Source organism: Cupressus sempervirens, chromosome 10 (genome assembly GCF_028749045.1).
Source record: "Cupressus sempervirens isolate cs-2001-9-10 chromosome 10, ASM2874904v1, whole genome shotgun sequence".
NCBI classification, from domain to species: domain Eukaryota; kingdom Viridiplantae; phylum Streptophyta; class Pinopsida; order Cupressales; family Cupressaceae; genus Cupressus; species Cupressus sempervirens.
In genome coordinates this window covers 758,597,319-758,614,683 of record NC_143127.1, presented here as the reverse complement: position 1 = coordinate 758,614,683, position 17,365 = coordinate 758,597,319, and the positions used below count along the sequence as shown (strand labels likewise).

The 17,365-nt window shown below is 36.9% G+C and overlaps 1 protein-coding gene across 2 annotated transcripts in view; it reads left to right on the top strand.

The window, feature by feature from the left end:
• LOC149536081 (uncharacterized) overlaps positions 1 to 17,009 on the top strand; it is a 57,612-nt gene extending 40,603 nt beyond the window's left edge. For both annotated transcript variants that reach the window (XM_089806656.1, XM_089806657.1), the window contains exon 5: positions 16,703 to 17,009. In XM_089806656.1, coding sequence (XP_089662782.1) covers positions 16,703 to 16,729 — 27 coding nt within the window. In that variant the 3' untranslated portion in view covers positions 16,730 to 17,009. The remainder of the gene's footprint in view (positions 1 to 16,702) is intronic.
• Positions 17,010 to 17,365: the final 356 nt, after the last annotated feature.

Genomic DNA, 17,365 nt, shown 5'->3' with positions numbered 1-17,365 from the left:
ATCACTCGCATTATTCGGAGTTCGATTGCTAATACATTTTAATGCCTGAAGTTTTATTAAAGTAACGTCTAATTTAATTGTAAAATATTAAAGTGTTACTTTAATATTTATTTTATGGTGATGTGTACCCAAGGGAGACATAAGGGGTATTTTAATATATGTTTTATATTACACATCTTTTATCCCACATTGCCCATATGAGTTGAGCGGACCCGTGGGAATAGAATAAAAGGAAGCATCTGTGGCTTCATTAGATAGGTTGAATATGAGAAGAAATTGGTGTGTGAGTTGCAGCTTTGTTCTTGGCATTTGAGGACGTCTATCCTCTCTTGTAACATTCTAGACGTCATTCCCTTGGGGTTTGGCCTTTGGAATTCTTTCTTATTGGCTTCATTATCAGGCAGTTTAGTTGCATTTCCGGCTACAGGCAGATTTGATATTTTGCTCATATCTTCTTCACTACTTGTCCGACGCTTATGCCGCTTGGAGGGAATGGTATTATGAAGGTAGTGGACTGATTGGAGGACAAAGTATTGTAGCAGCAAGTTCGTAAGCATGGGCTAGAGTATTATGACAATATTGCTGAAGTAATTAGTGAGTTGATAAATCTGCCATGTATTTGGTTTTATGAATTTTGAAAATAACATTTTATTAGCAGCCGTTCATTTCCACTTTGCATATTATTGTAGTTTCTTTCTTGTTTATGTTGTATGATACCAATTCCATGCACGAAACACAACAAACAAATAAACGTTTGATTTCTGGAGTTATAAGGGGTTTTAAGAAGTTGAATGCAAACTGTTTGACATAATTCCTTTCAGCAATTTGGTTTAGTTTTTTGGGACATTCAGGGGTGCCCATTACAGTGGTATCAGTTAAACGGAGAAATAAGAGGTTGCATGCAAACTATTTGGCAAAATTCCTTTCAGCAAATTGGTTTAGTTTTTTGGGACATCCAAGGGTGACCATTACAAAGTCATTTCAGAATTTGATGTTTTTATTGGTACTCAATGAAGTAATCTATCCCCATCGAGACTGTCTTTGTCTAGTTCTATTTTCCTTGTCGGGTTTCAATAGTCTTATCCCATCATTATCAAAGTCCTATCTAATTGAGTCTTCCCCAAAGTGTCCAAGTCCTTGTTCAAAAACAATTGTTGGAGTGATGTTAGTTGTAGAACTCTCATTGGATCTTGGAGCTCGAAGTTCAAAGTGGAATAGTGTTTGCAAAATGCAAAGGATTACAACTTTTTATCTAGTTTATCAAGCCTTGATTTAGGTTCTAGAATTTAAGATGAAATTCGAAGCTCAAAATGGAACACTGATATAAGTGGAAGAGAAGTAAAACATAAGAAAGATACATTTAAAAAACTTGTTGGAGCTTGGCAAAGTTCTAAGTGTTCTTCCTAAGTATTTTGTCCCAATAAGTAGTTTTAGAACCCTTGTCAGAAACTATTATTTGAAATGGACCTTTATTTAAAATGGAAGTGCAAAGAGAATAGATGAAAAGGATTGTGTTACAAAGTTGACATGGGGACCTCATGGGAGGTTTTGAACTTCTTATAAGGTGCATCGAGTTTGCTTATTGGTTCTTAAATTGTTCACATTCTTTGACATGCTAAGAAAGGAGGATTTAGCAAAGCCTAACAAGTCAAATTGAGTTGACTTTTTTGAAAAAAATGAGGAAGTGGTAGTGGTAGGTATGAGCATTGAATGCTAGAATGATTGACATTAATGGTAGGCCTTTAATAGCTTCAATTTATCAATTTTTATATTTTTATGATAAAGGTGGGCAAAACGAAAGGATCCATGGCATCAATGTTCTTTCATAAATGAGATTACCAAGCTAGTAAGTTTTCCATTTGCACTAAGCTTGTTTACATTTGTGTTTTGAGGTGATTTTCGATAGAAATTTGCACAAAAATAATGTTGAATATATTAAATTGACGCCATGAAATTCAAGCATATGGGGTATGATCACCTAAATGGTCTAGAATAATCAACTTTGCAAATAGGGTATACAAAATTAGGATATGTTGATTTAAACTGTTTCTAGAGAAGAAAGGACCCCAATAAGTATTCCATTACTTAAAAAATAGCCAAACACTTATTGAAGTTGCAAGGTTTCTAGTGGTCATACAACATGTCAATTTGGTGCTTGAATGTATAAACAAATATGGCCCTAGCACTAGTACCATTTAGAAACAAGTTGATTGAATTTTGATAACTTTTTCTAGGGCAATACTTCAAAATGTCTTATTCATGTTGAATTGCAGAATGTATATGCTCAATATGATTTCACTTAAGCATAGAATGGGTTTAATCTTAAGAAGGGAATTTACAGGAATATAATTACTATTGAATGGCTCTCACCCTAAAGTAAGGGGAAACCCAAGTTGCTTGGTAAAATTTATAATACGTTCGTAAAAGGGGAGATCATAGACATTTTTTTTCTATTACATTAGCTTAGAGGTAATAAGGACTCCCTTAATTTAGATGAATGTATGTTTTTCATCCAAGTGATTTTCTTAAAGTCAGGCTACATAGGATGGGCAGTTATAATTAGTGGCATGATACACCAATTGATCACCATTTTCCCGTTAAACAATTTATCATGGTTACAAGGAGACCCGTCTCCCCCCTAAAAGTGGCGTCTCGGAGACTTTTCGCGTCTCCGGAGACCTCAAAAAAGGTTGGAGACTTCATGACGAAGTCTCCTGAAGTCTCCCCGTCTCCTAATCCAAAAAGTGAAGTCCCCTCGAAGTCTCCTGATAAAATATAAATGTAAAATATAATATTAAATAATTTTATATATTTTAGCCCTCATTTAAATGTTTTTAATGCAAAAATCTAAGGTACTATATGAATTCCGTAACAACTGCTTGGTGATGTACGTCACCTACAGGAACACGATACAAGTCTAAGACAACATATTGGAAGCTGTACAGGATTGCAGTAAAGATCCCAAATCACATAAATTTATGCGGCTGAGAAATTAGTGTGCAAAAACTGTTGTTAGTGCATTAGAAGATAGTATTATGTATGTTACAAAAATCTGATATGCAAATGCTTGATAATAGTATTATTCCTCATGAAAACCAAGCATCTATTTGCTGATAAAGACTCAGTGATAACAGTGATAGACTAGAGGTTTTATGTATGTTAACATGAATGTATTTGGTCCCATATTTCTGTTTTTTCAAGAGGATATCATGTTTCAGTTTGATGTATAAGTCGTATTTGTTATTCGTACCTGTTTATCTGCTGTTGGCAATATCCTAGTACCAATATAGGAATCTTTGTTAGTTGAATCTGTGTAACTGGAAAAAAAACACTATTACAAAATGATTTACTCCCTTTTAAACTAAGCAATCCTAACTCTTAGTTAGAAAATAGAAATCCTAAGTGTGTCTCTATGCATGCATCAATGTTGAATAATTCAATAATTTTCACAAATTTTTTGTAGCAATGCCAATTTGTCAGGTTTTAAAATCTATTTCAGTAATGTACTTATGTATCTGACCGCTTATTATTATTATAATCTTTGACAGTTTGACTCTATGAATCTATTTTAATTTTTAATGTGACAACACTAGTATTATTAATTTATTATTTACTTTAGTCTTTTAGTCTTACGGTATTACTATTTTGAAAATTTGAAATTTTGTATTTACTTTTAGTATTAGACTCTTTTAAGTTTAAACTATTAAAAATTTATTTAAAAAAAAAAAAAAAAAATTGCCGTCTCCAAGTACCCCCATCTCCTATTTGAAAAATTGCCGTACCGGTACCAGTACCAGTACCGGAGACCTCAAAGTCTCCCCGTCTCCCGGTGACCTTGCAATTTATTATACTTTGTTCTAACTTGAAGACCTAAAAGCATACTGCTTCCACCTATAAGAAATACACCACAATCACCATCTTGCAATGCCTTAATACTCCATAACATTGTCTCACCTTCTAGAATCGATCTCGTACCCATAACAAACAATGTCACATCGATATTGGCTCCAAGTATTGTGGAGATCTTCCATTTGTCCTTTGAATCTTGGCATCCAATTAAATGATTTGCCCAATGGTTCTTAGCAAAATCTGCTTCAGTTTAGAGGAGATGAGATGGTTTCAATTGAGGAGAATTGTTGTCACAAAAGTTGCACCCATGCTTGGGGTATGAACCACAAGCAACCTTGTGAAACATCGATACTTCCCAAGTGTGGGACTTGCACTTTGAGGTTGAATCTCCAGAGAAGGCCAACTTCCTTACAATCAGGATGCACCTAAACTAAAACTTTGAGGGAAAAAGGAAGAAGGATTGCAGAGACGGGGCGATGCATCAAATTGAAAATTTGGTTCTCCCTCCTTGTACTTTCACATAACACCAATAAAACCTCCCAAACTACACAATTTTTGACTCTAATCCACCTTTCAAGGGTTCATTTACAAGTTTGATCAAATGAGATGCTATAAGGAAAGAAGTATTCACACTACAACACTCTTGAAAATTAGACTCAAGCATACACACTTGAAACATTGAATAGAAACTCTCAACACATAGCAAAATACATGCAAAATCTAGGTAAATGGTGAAAAAGGTAAAAATAGGGATATTTTTATTAATTTAGACAAAGGCATAGTTATACTTGTAGAACAAATATTTTTGCAAAAGAACCAAAAGAAGAACTAGCTTGATTTTATAAAGTTCAAGTATCACGTAAACTTATCAGTGAAGCTTGAACTCCAACCACATATGAGTTAGTTTACAAAATAACAAGTCAACAAATCAGGTCAAAAAATGATCTTTTGTGTACATATGTTCATTGAAGTGATAGAGAACAACCTAAAAATGGAGGCACTTTGTGGAAGGTACATTCAAGTGGAATAAATCAGAACAAATCTAATTGTCGTCAATGTGATACATGAAATGACAGGAAATGGGCCAATAAATGCCCCCGCAGCCAAGAAAATCAAGCTCATACCCTCGTAAGTGGTAAAAAAGTCAAGAAACGTGTGTACATCGTGTGTAGAAACCAAAAACAAGTTTAGCAATAATAATTTTATTTTTGTCTTTGAGTCATGTTTTAGTTACATGCAAAAAATATCCCGAGTGTGAAAACACAACATTTTCACTAAAATGGTGAAAAAGACAACATTTTCCACCCCATGCACATGCACACTTAGCATTTCACACATCTTAGAATTAACTGTGCAAACACGATATAGTCTAAGCCAATGATCTTGGAAAAGGTGATTGACATTTAAACCCCTTGAAAACAAAGGAATTAGGAGCCACAATATAGAAAACACATGATGTTTTATATTGCGCACCTGCACACTTAATATTTCATACATCTTAGATATAACCACACAAGCACAATGAAATTTGATTCGTACCTTGGAAAAGGTGATCAATGTTTAAATCCCCTATATGTGAAAACACACAAAAATTTTCTGCCATGCATAAATATACTTTATTTGCAAATGCGCTGCTGATACATAGGGTACACAAAAAACACGATGTTTTTGGACTAGATGACTATTCCTTGTGCACATGAATACAAACTTATCTTTTATGATACTCTCCATGGGATCACGAGGTGTTGAAAGTACATAACACCTATTTGTGAAAACGCTGCAAAAAACATAGTACACTACCAATGTTGAAAACATACTGCACTTATCCCATATAGGTCTCTCATATTGGTTATCCATGTAGGCTAATGGTGGCAAAATAGCCAACATTTTTGGCGACTCACATGGAATGTTTTTATGCTAGGCATAAAATCAATGACCAAGAATAATCCATTGGGCATAGAGGCACAAGCATAAAAAACATGACAAATTTTCATAGAAGTGGAAAACATGCTGAATTTTCATCTTTGTTAAAACATGAAAATCTGCAACTCTATAACCTGAGAAGAACATTAAAAAAATTGCCACCTCTAGGAAAGAAATGGTTGTTCTTGTGCACTTAGAAAGTGAATAGTTTGTTCCATTCATGCATATGGGAAACCGAGTACAGAAACAAGCATGAAAAAATAGAACAGCTTGGCGGAATGCACTTCCAATGTTGAAACAAAGAATCTCTCTAGTGCTAGAACATCCTTTCTCTGAGAAAGACAAACTTTCTCCTTGTGATAATTGGCCTCATGCTCTAAAATAGGCATGACCAAGAGCAACATGTAGATTTGTTGTAGAGCTAGATGCTTTATGGGCCATCCTCTTGATGGTACTAGGTCTAAGAGATCATCCTTGACCATGTTTTTATGCTCTGCAACACTATTATCCTTTTGGTTTGATAGTGGGTCCTCAAATATCTCTATTCAAAATATGATCTGCACCTTGTCCTCATGTTTTTCAACCACCTTTGGAGTTGATAGTATGGTGCGAATCCTTGAGTAGAAGTCAATTATGATGTGGGAAAAACCATCTTCCATCTCATATCTTGCATCTATTTTTCTTCTTCCTCATTTGGCTCATGCTTGTCTTCCTCCTACAAGTGATAGCGATTCTCTTCTTTCTCTTGCAATAGGTTTGATATTTCTTAATGTTATAAAGCTTGATTAGGTATGATTTATTCCTCAAGAATAGGGACCCTTTATTTTTCTTTCTCCCCCTCTATCTCCATATCAACTGACGTAGTGCAAGGCAGGAGGATCCCCAAAGGAGATGTTCTAGCCCCCATCAATATAACTACACAGTGGAAACACAACAAGAAGAAGCAATAATGCAAGATCTACTACCAAATTACAATAATTTATTCATAGAAGATAACTGATTACACGCAATATGCCCGGCTGTAAGGCCTTCTGAGTTAGGGCCAAATACAAATAGCAATTACAAAATCAGTTCTGCAAGATCCCTCAAGGTCCAACTTACAAAACCAATCCTAGCTAGCCCAGATCTGTAACATAATAGCAATATGGAAGAAACCACCAAGGAAATCTAAACTTGTGCTCGCAAGCCCACCAAGCAATCTCCTTATTTTCCAGCCACAGCCCTAGCTCTACTCCAACTTTATCCAAGATCCAAGTGTAAACTGCCTCACATTCGGCGCTCTGTCCACACACTCACAACTCCATCATAATCCTGCTATAAACTGCCTCACATTCGGTGCTCTGTCCACAGAGTCAGGAAAAACTCGCTCTTCAGCTACCTCCTCTTCTCCTAGATGGATCTTAATGACTAAAAGACTTCACCACAACCCCTACTTATACCAATCTAAGCCACAAGTCGGCCCACAATACAAATTAAATACAAATACATAAATTAAATGCCACAAGTCGTCCTGCAACAACGATTAAATGTCCAAAAACCGATGTCCGAGAAAAAATGCGATATTTCCTAGCTCCGATTGAATTAGAACTCACACTTTGAACCATAGGTTGCACTTTAGGTCCTCTACAATCCCTTAAGTGTGCAAAGGCTGATTCCCCAAGGAAAAGTGCACATCCATCTCAAAAGTCATGCATAGAAACCCATGGCGCAGTTTGTCAGAAATTGATACTCTGGGAGAATTGCCATATCTCCCAACCTATAATGAATTATAACTTGTGCCTTGGACCATAGATAGAACTCTAGGCCCTCTTCAATCGCGAAACCTCTAACCCATTAAGGATAATTAGTTATATGGCTTGCAATAGGCACCCAACAACCAGAAAAACACAGTTCCAACAAGAAGGTAAAAACTGCTCAAACTTCAACTCAATCCATCCAATCTCTATGCAATCATGAGGAAAGGTTCCCCAATGTGTCTCCAACACATCCCTAACCATGAAAAGCATAGCTCCACCAAAATTCAAGCTCGATGCTCCTACATCAGACTCCCCAGGTAAATAGAAAAGTATGTCCCATACTTTGATGCCCAAAGAAAGATTTGCAACCAACTTCATCTTTACCAAAGGCTTCCACTTCATCAAAGTCAATATAACAAATCTAAAAATCAACCATCTATGCTTCATCCACTAAAACATCAGAATCAAATACATATTAGCAACCCAATCATCATGCTTATGCCCAAGAACAAATCGAACATAATGCTTCATCAACAAATCCTCATCCACATCAACAACTAGTGAATCCACACCAACAGCAACAAACTCCATATTAACAACAATATGTAACTCCTTAGCAACATATGCTAAACTGTCAACACCAACAACCTCATTGCTCACAACAAGATGCTCTGCAACACACAACTCATCACCAACAACAACTGAATCATCCACGACCAAGTGCTCTGCAATTTCCATGTCAGATCCAACCAACTGATCATGAAAACCAATCTCTGTCCCAACATCAACAAGGTTAGGAATATCTTTAGCAACAACCTCCAGTTGCTTTGCAAGTTCTGTATCAGACTCCACAATTTGATCAACAAAACCAACCTCTTCCACCTTGACCTTGTCATGCCCTCTTCTCTCACGAACAAGTCTCTTAACTGACCAAACAACTCTCTTCTGGATTGGTAGACTCCAACTCTACAAACATCTATGAAATGCCTTCCTTATCCCGTCCTTATCTCGATCATCTGAACTAGTTTCAAACTGAGCAGCCACCTTCTTAGCTCGATCAGCCAAACTAGCTTCAAACTGAGCAGACATCTTAGAAAAATCCCTCTTCACCACATCATAGAGATTCACAATCATCTCAGGGTCCAATCCTCTCAGAGCCATCTCCCAAGATTTTCGTAAACCCTCTGCAACAAATCCTTCCTACGCTCCTTGTGACAACCTTGAATTGTTTGCAAGTTAGATCGCAACTTGCCACCTCGCATGAACAATCAAGAACCACATTACAAGTCCAGGACTATGGATCTGTAATCCACAAACTCTCTACGATCATGCCTCAACAAGATTAGTCTTCCATCTTTGCATCCATCGATCCATCTGTAAGCCCTCTGCAATTACAAGTTAGAACCATGATCTGCCACCTCATAACCAAGAGATCTAAGACTCTAGAAAGAAAATCCACCAACAGATCAAGATCAACTCAGATCTACTTCTCCAACCTAAGTCCTGGTGCAAATTGCCTCAACTTCGATGATCTGTCTACACACTCAAGAACAATCTTCGCTCTGATACCACTTGACATAGCGCAAGGCAAGAGGATCCCCAAAGGAGATGTCCCAGCCCCCATCAATATAACTACACAATGGAAACACAACAAGAAGAAGCAATAATGCAAGATCTGCTACCAAATTACAATAATTTATTCATAGAAGATAACTAATCACATGCAATATGTTGGGCTGTAAAGCCTTCCAAGTTAGGGCCAAATACAAATAGCAATTAAAAAATCAGTCCTACAAGATCCCTCAAGATCCAACTTACAAAACCAATCCCAGCTAGCCCAGATCTATAACATAACAACAATCTGGAAGAAACCACCAAGGAAATCTAAACTCGTGCTCACAAGCCCACCAAGCAGTCTCCTTGTTTTCCAGCCGCAGCCCTAGCTCTACTCCAACTTTATCCAAGATCCAAGTGTAAACTGCCTCACATTCGGCACTCTGTCCACACACTCACAACTCCATCATAATCCTGCTGTAAACTGCCTCACATTTGGCGCTCTGTCCACATACTCAGGAAAAACTCGCTCTTCAGCTACCTCCTCTTCTCCTAGATGGATCATAATGACTAAAATACTTCACCACAACCCCTGCTTATACCAATTTGAGCCACAAATCGGCCCATAACACAAATTAAATACAAATACATAAATTAAATGCCACAAGTTGGCTTGCAACAACAATTAAATGTCCAGAAATCTATGTCTGAGAAAAATTGCGATATCTCCTAGCTCTGATTGAATTAGAACTTGTGCTTCAAACCATAGGTAGTACTTAGGTCCTCTACAACCCCTTAAGTGCACAAAGGCTGATTCCCCAAGGAAAAGTGCGCATCCATCACGAAAGTCACGCATAGAAACTTGTCACGTAGTTTGTCAGAAATCGATACTCCGGGAGAATTGCCATATCTCCCAACCTATAATGAATTAGAACTTGCATCTTGGACCATAGATATTACTCTAGGTCCTCTTCAATCCTTGAAGTGCGTAGCCTCTAACTCATTAAGGATAATTAGTTATACGGCCTGCAACAGGCACCCAAAAACTAGAAAAACACAGTTCCAACAGCAAGGTAAAAACTGCTCAAACTTCAACTCAATCCATCCAATCTCTATGTAATCATGAGGAAAGGTTCCCCAATGTGTCTCCAACACATCCCTAACCATGAAAAGCATAGCTCCACCAAAATCCAAGCTCGATGCTCCCGCATCATCCAAAAAAGGGAAGCTCATCATATAAGAGTATTGGATGCTCTTCTTTCTTAGGTCTAGATTTGTACTCCTTGTTAATGAAGAAGAGATGATAATGAGATGTGAATAGCTTCTATACCTTCTCTTCTATCATTTGTCTGACAACATGTTGTTGCAGCTCATGATTTTCAAATGTGTACAATGGAAATGAGCTTGTCCCAGTTTCCGTTTATGGAGGACTTACAATAATGGATTAAGGGGCCTTGGAGCTTGGGATATAAATCTTAGGAGGAAGGGCCTCAAGTTCTTGTGCAAATTGTTGTATTGGAGGAGGCATTCTTTATTTAACGATAGAAAATTTGTGTATAAGAGCGTCTAGGGATTAGATGCTTGCATTTGAGAAAGCTTGAGCCTTATCTCCTCCTCTGCTATAGATAACTTTCTTCCCAGGTCCTCCTCAAACATTTTTTTTTTGTGCCTCTCACTCTCGAGAGTGAAAAAGAGAAAGATAACCTTGTTCTTGTTGACGAGGAGAAACCTAATAGGTGTAGTCATCTTCATATTTCCCTTGTTGATCTCCCCATGGTTGTATGCCATACTCTTGCTACCTCTTGATTTCATCAACTTGTTCACCAAGGTCTAACAATTGCTTACTTCAGTCCTAAAGTATCATGTTCATTATCTACAACCCAAAATTGAAGTCTCGCTTCATATTTTGCATATATTGCACCATGATTTCAAATATGGCCTCAAGTTTATCTAATCCATTGGAAGATGTGGAGCTTGGTAGAGTAGTAGAGGGAGGGCAGTGAGCATATTGGACATGCTGAGTACATAGTGCAACTTCATATTGATTTTGATATTGAACTTCATAAAAGATGTGAATTCATAGAAAACCTGTAAAACATAGAAGATAAGATGATCTTTACATAAACCAACACTTCCACTTGAAACTAGTAGATTTTATACTTATTGCCATGGTGTTTGATTAGGTTTCCTCCAATGGCTTTTGGAATTGACAAACACTTAAATTTATAGTGAATGAAGTTTATAATGGCTAAGAAACGAACTTGTACAAGTGAACTCTATGCACCACCAAGTGTGCCAAAAATTGGTGTCACAAAATTTTGCACCAGTGCTTGGGGTATGAGTCCCAAGAAACCTTGTAAAACATTGAGACAACCACCCAAGTATTGAACAATAATGGGTTGAGGGGCCTTGAATGTTGGGATATAAATCTTGAGAGGAAGGGTGTCAAGTTTTGTGCAGATTCTTGTATTAGAGGAGGCTTTCTCTATTTAAATCTAGAAAAGTTGCGTATATGAGCCTCTAGAGATTTAGATGCTTACATTTGAGAAAGCCTGAGCCTTGTCTCCTCTTCTATTGACAACCTTCTTGCAAGGTCCTCAAAGTAATATCTTTGTGCCTCCCACTCTTGAGAGTGAGAGTATGATAACCTTGTTCTTGTTGACGAGGATAACCCTAACAGGTTAGTCCTCTTCATATTCCCTTGTTGATCTCCCCATGGTTGTACATCATACTCCCACTACCTCTTTATTTCATCAACTTGTTCACCAAGGTCCAACAATTGCTCACTTTAGTTCTAAAGCATCTCACTTCAATTCTAAAGCATCATGCCCATCATCTATAACCCAAGATTGAAGTCTTGCTTCATATTTTGCATCTATTGCACCACGATTTCCAACATAGTCTCATGTTTAACTAATCCATTTGGAAGACGTGGATTTTGGTAGAGTAGTGGAGGGAGGGAAGTGACAGTATTGGACATGTTGATTGTAGAGTGCAACAAATGAGATTGGGACATAATCAAGTTGTGGCTGATATTGATACTATGAGGGTTAAGGGGAAAAAATCTCAAGATTTGGAGGGGCATAATATGCATATCTATGAAATGGGTCCATTGTTAGAACTTCATAAAATGTACAAATTCATAGAATACATGCAAACATAAAAGATAGAGATAATCTTTACATAGACCAACACTTGCACTTGAAACTAGTAGATTTTACACTTATTGCTAGGGTGCTTGATTGGGTTTCCTCCAAAGGCTTTTAGAACTAACAAACACCTAAGTTTACAGTGAATGAAGTTTATAATGGGTAAGTGACGAACTCATGCAACTGATTATTGGCACCACCAAGTGTGCCAAAGACTAGTGTCACAAAATTTTGCACCCATGCTTTGGGTATGACTCTCAAGCAACCTTGTAAAACATTGAGACAACCGCCCTAGTGTTGAACTTGCGCTTTGAGGTACAATCTCTAGAAAATGCCTACTTTTAACAATTAGGATGTACCTAAACTTAAACTTTGAGGGAAAAGGGAAGAATTGCAAATTCTTTAAGGAGGTGATGCACTAGATTGAAACTTTGGTTGCTCCCTCCTTGTAGTTGTACATAAAACCAATAAAACCACTCAAACTACACAAATTTCAACTCTGAACCATCTTTCAAGGAGTCATATACAAGTCTAAACCATGAGGTCCTATAAGGAAAGAAGCATTCAATCTACACCACTCATGAGAAAATCAGGAACAAACATACAAACTTGAAACATAGAATAGAAACACTCAACAGAAGGCAAAATACATGCATAGGCTAGGTTAATGGTGAAAAAAGGTAAAACCAAGGGTTTTTCATCAGTGTTGAATAAGACATAGTTATAGTTGCAAAAAAAATATTTTTGCAAAAGAACCAAAAGAAGAACCTAGAAAATATATACAAAGTTCCCCTTTATATAATTTAGGCAAAGCTCAGATTTGTTAGTGAAGGTCAAACTCCAACCACATTGGAGTTAAGTTGCAATATATGAAGTCTACATGAAATAAAAAAATGTTTTTTGTGTGTACATCTGATCATGGAAGTGATAGAGAACAACCAAAAAATGAAGGCGCTTCGCAAAAGCAAGAGAAATTTCAAGTGGAACAAATCTGATTTCTATGTATATTTGATCCATGAAGTGATATGGAATGGGCCAATAAATACCCCCACAGTCAAGAAAATCAAGTCAATCCCCCTTCAGGTGGTAATAAAGTCAACAAATATGCTTACATTGAATGTAGAGGCAAAATAAAAGTCCGGCATTATTTTTTTTGTTCTCATGATGCATTCTAGTTGCTCATGAAAATTCTCGGTGTGAAAACACAATGTTTTTGCCAAAATGGTGAAAAACAAACAAAACACAATAAAATCTGAGCCATTGATATTGGAAAAAGGTGATTAGCAACAAAAGAATTGGGACCCACAATGCAAAAAGCACAGCTACATGCTTACTATTTTTCACATCTTAGATTTATTTGCACAAATGTGATGCAATTTGAGTCATTAATCTTGGAAAAGTTGCTTGCTTTTAAATCTCACAGATGTGAAAGCACACCATTTTCTACAGCATATGAATTTTTTATTTTTTTTCTGTAAGGAATTATAGATACATGGGGTCTGAACTTTCGCACCAGATGACTATTCCCTGCATACTTGCATAAAAACTCATTTTTATCTCAGGGTGCTAAAAATGCACAATGTTTTTGCTTGCTTGTGAAAACAATGCAAAAAACATAGCACATTACCAGTGATGAAAATATACTACACTTAGCCCTTAAAGGTCTCTCAAATTGGTTACCCATGTAGGCTGAAGGTGACAACAATAGCCAAAAAGCACCTTGCAGTGTTCTTCACTGGATGTAGTATCCTTGGAGTACAACATCAAGATGTAGTAGCTAGATTATTTCTGGAGATATTGATAAATGTAGTCATAAAATGTTTCTATCACCTGCCAGCTGTGTCAATTGATTCTCGAGATACTTCTGCAAAATGGAAGAAAGAGATACAATCTAATAGTGCTACATTTAGAGGACCTTATGATTCAGAGGTAGGAGGATGTTATTATTGCATTGAAGAGATAATTGGCCATGGTCAACAAATCATTCCAACAACCATATCAGGGTCTTCTAAGGAAGAGTCCTAGTGTGGGATTTAGTTGTGAGGACCAATTATTGCTTCCTTCATCTTAGCAAAGATGGTTATAAAAGAACCCTCAAGAGCAAGTAAAGGCAATCTATGCACATTTCACCTAGCACAGATTATGATAGAAGCACTTGCCCATAAACGACTAGGAATATGCAAATGACTACCACTAATAAATAGTAGAAGAGGTTGTATATGAAGAAGATATTCCAAGTCGATTTGGCAAATTTGTTATAATAGAGGAGGTTGTAAATGAAGAAGGTATTTAAAGTAGTTTTGGTGAATTTGTTATTCATCACATGAAATATGAACTTGATTCATAAGGAGGAAGAGATTGTTTAACAACTTTAGATAAAACCTCATATGTTGTACTTCCAAGTAGTTAGTAGAACACTAGTCAAAAGAGGTATCAATGTATTTCAAATATCTAAGCCAACATAATCTAGTAACATCCCTTCTTTAAAAGCCACAGAGGATGCATCAAAAAGCTTTTGGGAGAGGGCTAGCACCTCCTGAAGGGAGAACAGTAAATGAAGGTGGTGGAATTGGAGGAGGAAGCACCGAAGTGGAGGAGGCCCTCTAGGTAAGGATCCCGGTGGCGTCACAAAGGACATAGGTGGTGCTTGATACAGAAGAGAGACGAGCGTGCTTGTGCTTGCGGGCGGTCTAGGCAGCATTGAACCTGGTGGCATCCCGGAGGGCATATGTGCAGGAGGCAGACTAGGTAGCATAGCATGATTCATATTTGGCAGAGGCCCATTCCTTATTGAACCGAACTGCCAATTCATGTTCATCATCCCTGGAGGTTCTGGAATCTGATATCTAGGATGTCGTTGTCTAAATTGAGGAGCATTCCTTGTTGGTCTCTGGCATCTAGCCAATGCAGTTGTTTATTAATGTTGCAAGCTTCAAACATTTTCAGTGAACTTTATATAGTTGAGTAATGTCACGGAGTTTGTGTGGGGCTTTAACAGTGAGGACCTTTGCTGCTACTGCATTGGGTGCACTCCAGGGTTATTAGCCTGATGTAAATGATAGCCGAGTCTGGAATTAGAGTTTAGGAGTAGTTCTGGCAAGAGAGGACGAAGGGGAATGAGAAGGCGCTTGTATTCGCCACCTAATTATCTACGCCAGTTATTTTGATTTGTTGTTTCACATTCTATTTTAAAAACTAGTCGATCAGATTTTTGGGTTTTTTTTTGTCGTCAGAACTGCTAGTGTTGGTTATCTGTAGTTTTCCACTTTTAGGGTGAACAGCGGGGAGGGCAGGAAAAGGATGCAATGAGTGAACTCAATCTTCCTGCACATCATCCGATCGATTTCGATTGGAAATTCAAGGTATTTATGTATGTTGCATACACACTCCTCATTTTCTATACTCTGTTGTAATTTCCTTGTGATCCTTCAACTCTTTTTCCAGTTTGCAATTTTGAGTAGTTCCCTGGCTACCATGACAAAACCTCTCCTTCAATTAGAATTGTGTATCTCAAATACTTCCCAGGTTATAAACAACTCAAACTCGATTCCAGATCATCAACCTGCAGTAGAGAACCCACTGGTTCTCATAAGCAAGTACAACAAAGTTCAGATTGACAACTTAATTTTGGAAATGGAAGCAATACAAACAGTAAGTTAAAGTTTTTTTTTCTTTTAAATTTTTCATCTGGTTTGTCACCCAGATAAAGAAGCAGCTACTAATTGTCATTTTTAAAAAGTCATTAAGCATAGATCAAACCCATCTGCAATTTTTTCTGAAAACATTGCTGAAGTTTTCACATAAAATTACTTTACCGGGACCTTTGATGTTTTTGTTTCTTAAACATTGCATCCACTTGGCTGAGACCGTAAACTATATGTGCTTCCTGATATTTCTTTCTGACCAGAAGAGTGAGAAGGAAATTCATCTGAAGAATGCGATCACTAAAGCTACCAACCATTTGACAAAATGCCTTCTTTGCCGAGCGGTAGAATGAAGTGCAAGTGCAACGTATTTCAAGATGAAAGGGTTTGTGGACACAATTATGTAAACAGAGGAAGAAGGTTTATATCTTTGGATCTCCTTCAAGGTCACTACCATCTGAGTGAACATGATGAAGGATTGCATATGCCTCTTTACATAAGTAATTATGTTACGCTTGTATGAGGACAAGAAACACATTGTTCCAAAAATAATTAAATTAAATTGAGCATTAAACATTCTCTGTCCTCCCCTGCTTGCCTCCTACCACTTGATATGCTAGGGAAATATGATATAAAGTTCGAAAACTTATCAAAATACTCATATAAGAAGATTTTACACTAATTCCTATGGATTTTCGCCTTTCAGAAAGTCTAAATGTTAACGAGGCATCAAAATCTATATATTTTGTTTCAATGATTTGATCTATTTTCTCTTGAGTTCCTATAATTTAACGAGGGTTCATGATCATATTCAGTCTGTGAATTCCTTGATTTACTGCTACTGCAGGCACTTGATGAATCCCCGGCTAACTAATGCGGATTAAGTGCAGTTTTAGTAGACAGATAACAGTTTGGCTTCAATTCTATTTTTGTCAACGAGTAGATCTTGCTCCAGGGTTATGCTTTTCTTTTCAATTGAATTTGGAAGATCATATGCAAACTGTATGTCAAGCATAATATGAAATTCCACCATTTTAATTATTGTAAATTAGTTCAAGAATTTGTAAACTTACATTCATTCATTAAATCTGTAACAAATAAACTAAATATTCTTTTTGAGCCCTCTTTGATTTATAATTATTTATGTTCCCTCATCTATTTAATGTTCAAAGACTGGCTTCCATGTCAGTGTTTTGGATAAGATCTCCAGCAATATATTTGGGTCTAATGGTGAATTGGGGTGCCCTCCATATAGGAGGTCTTAAGTTCCTCTTGGTAATATATATGTGGCCTGCTCCACTTTGCTAAAAAAATTAAAAATGTTTAGGTTTTAATAATATGTACAACAGAGTAACAAACTGGGATCAAATCAAGTTATCAGTCATAAAGATGACAGTGGGAACATTTAGGCCTTCTTTTTATTATGGCTAAAACTACATGTTACAGGGGCGCCTGAAAAGCTTGCCGAGGCCTTATTCTTAAATTGACTAAAATTACTATACTACAGTTA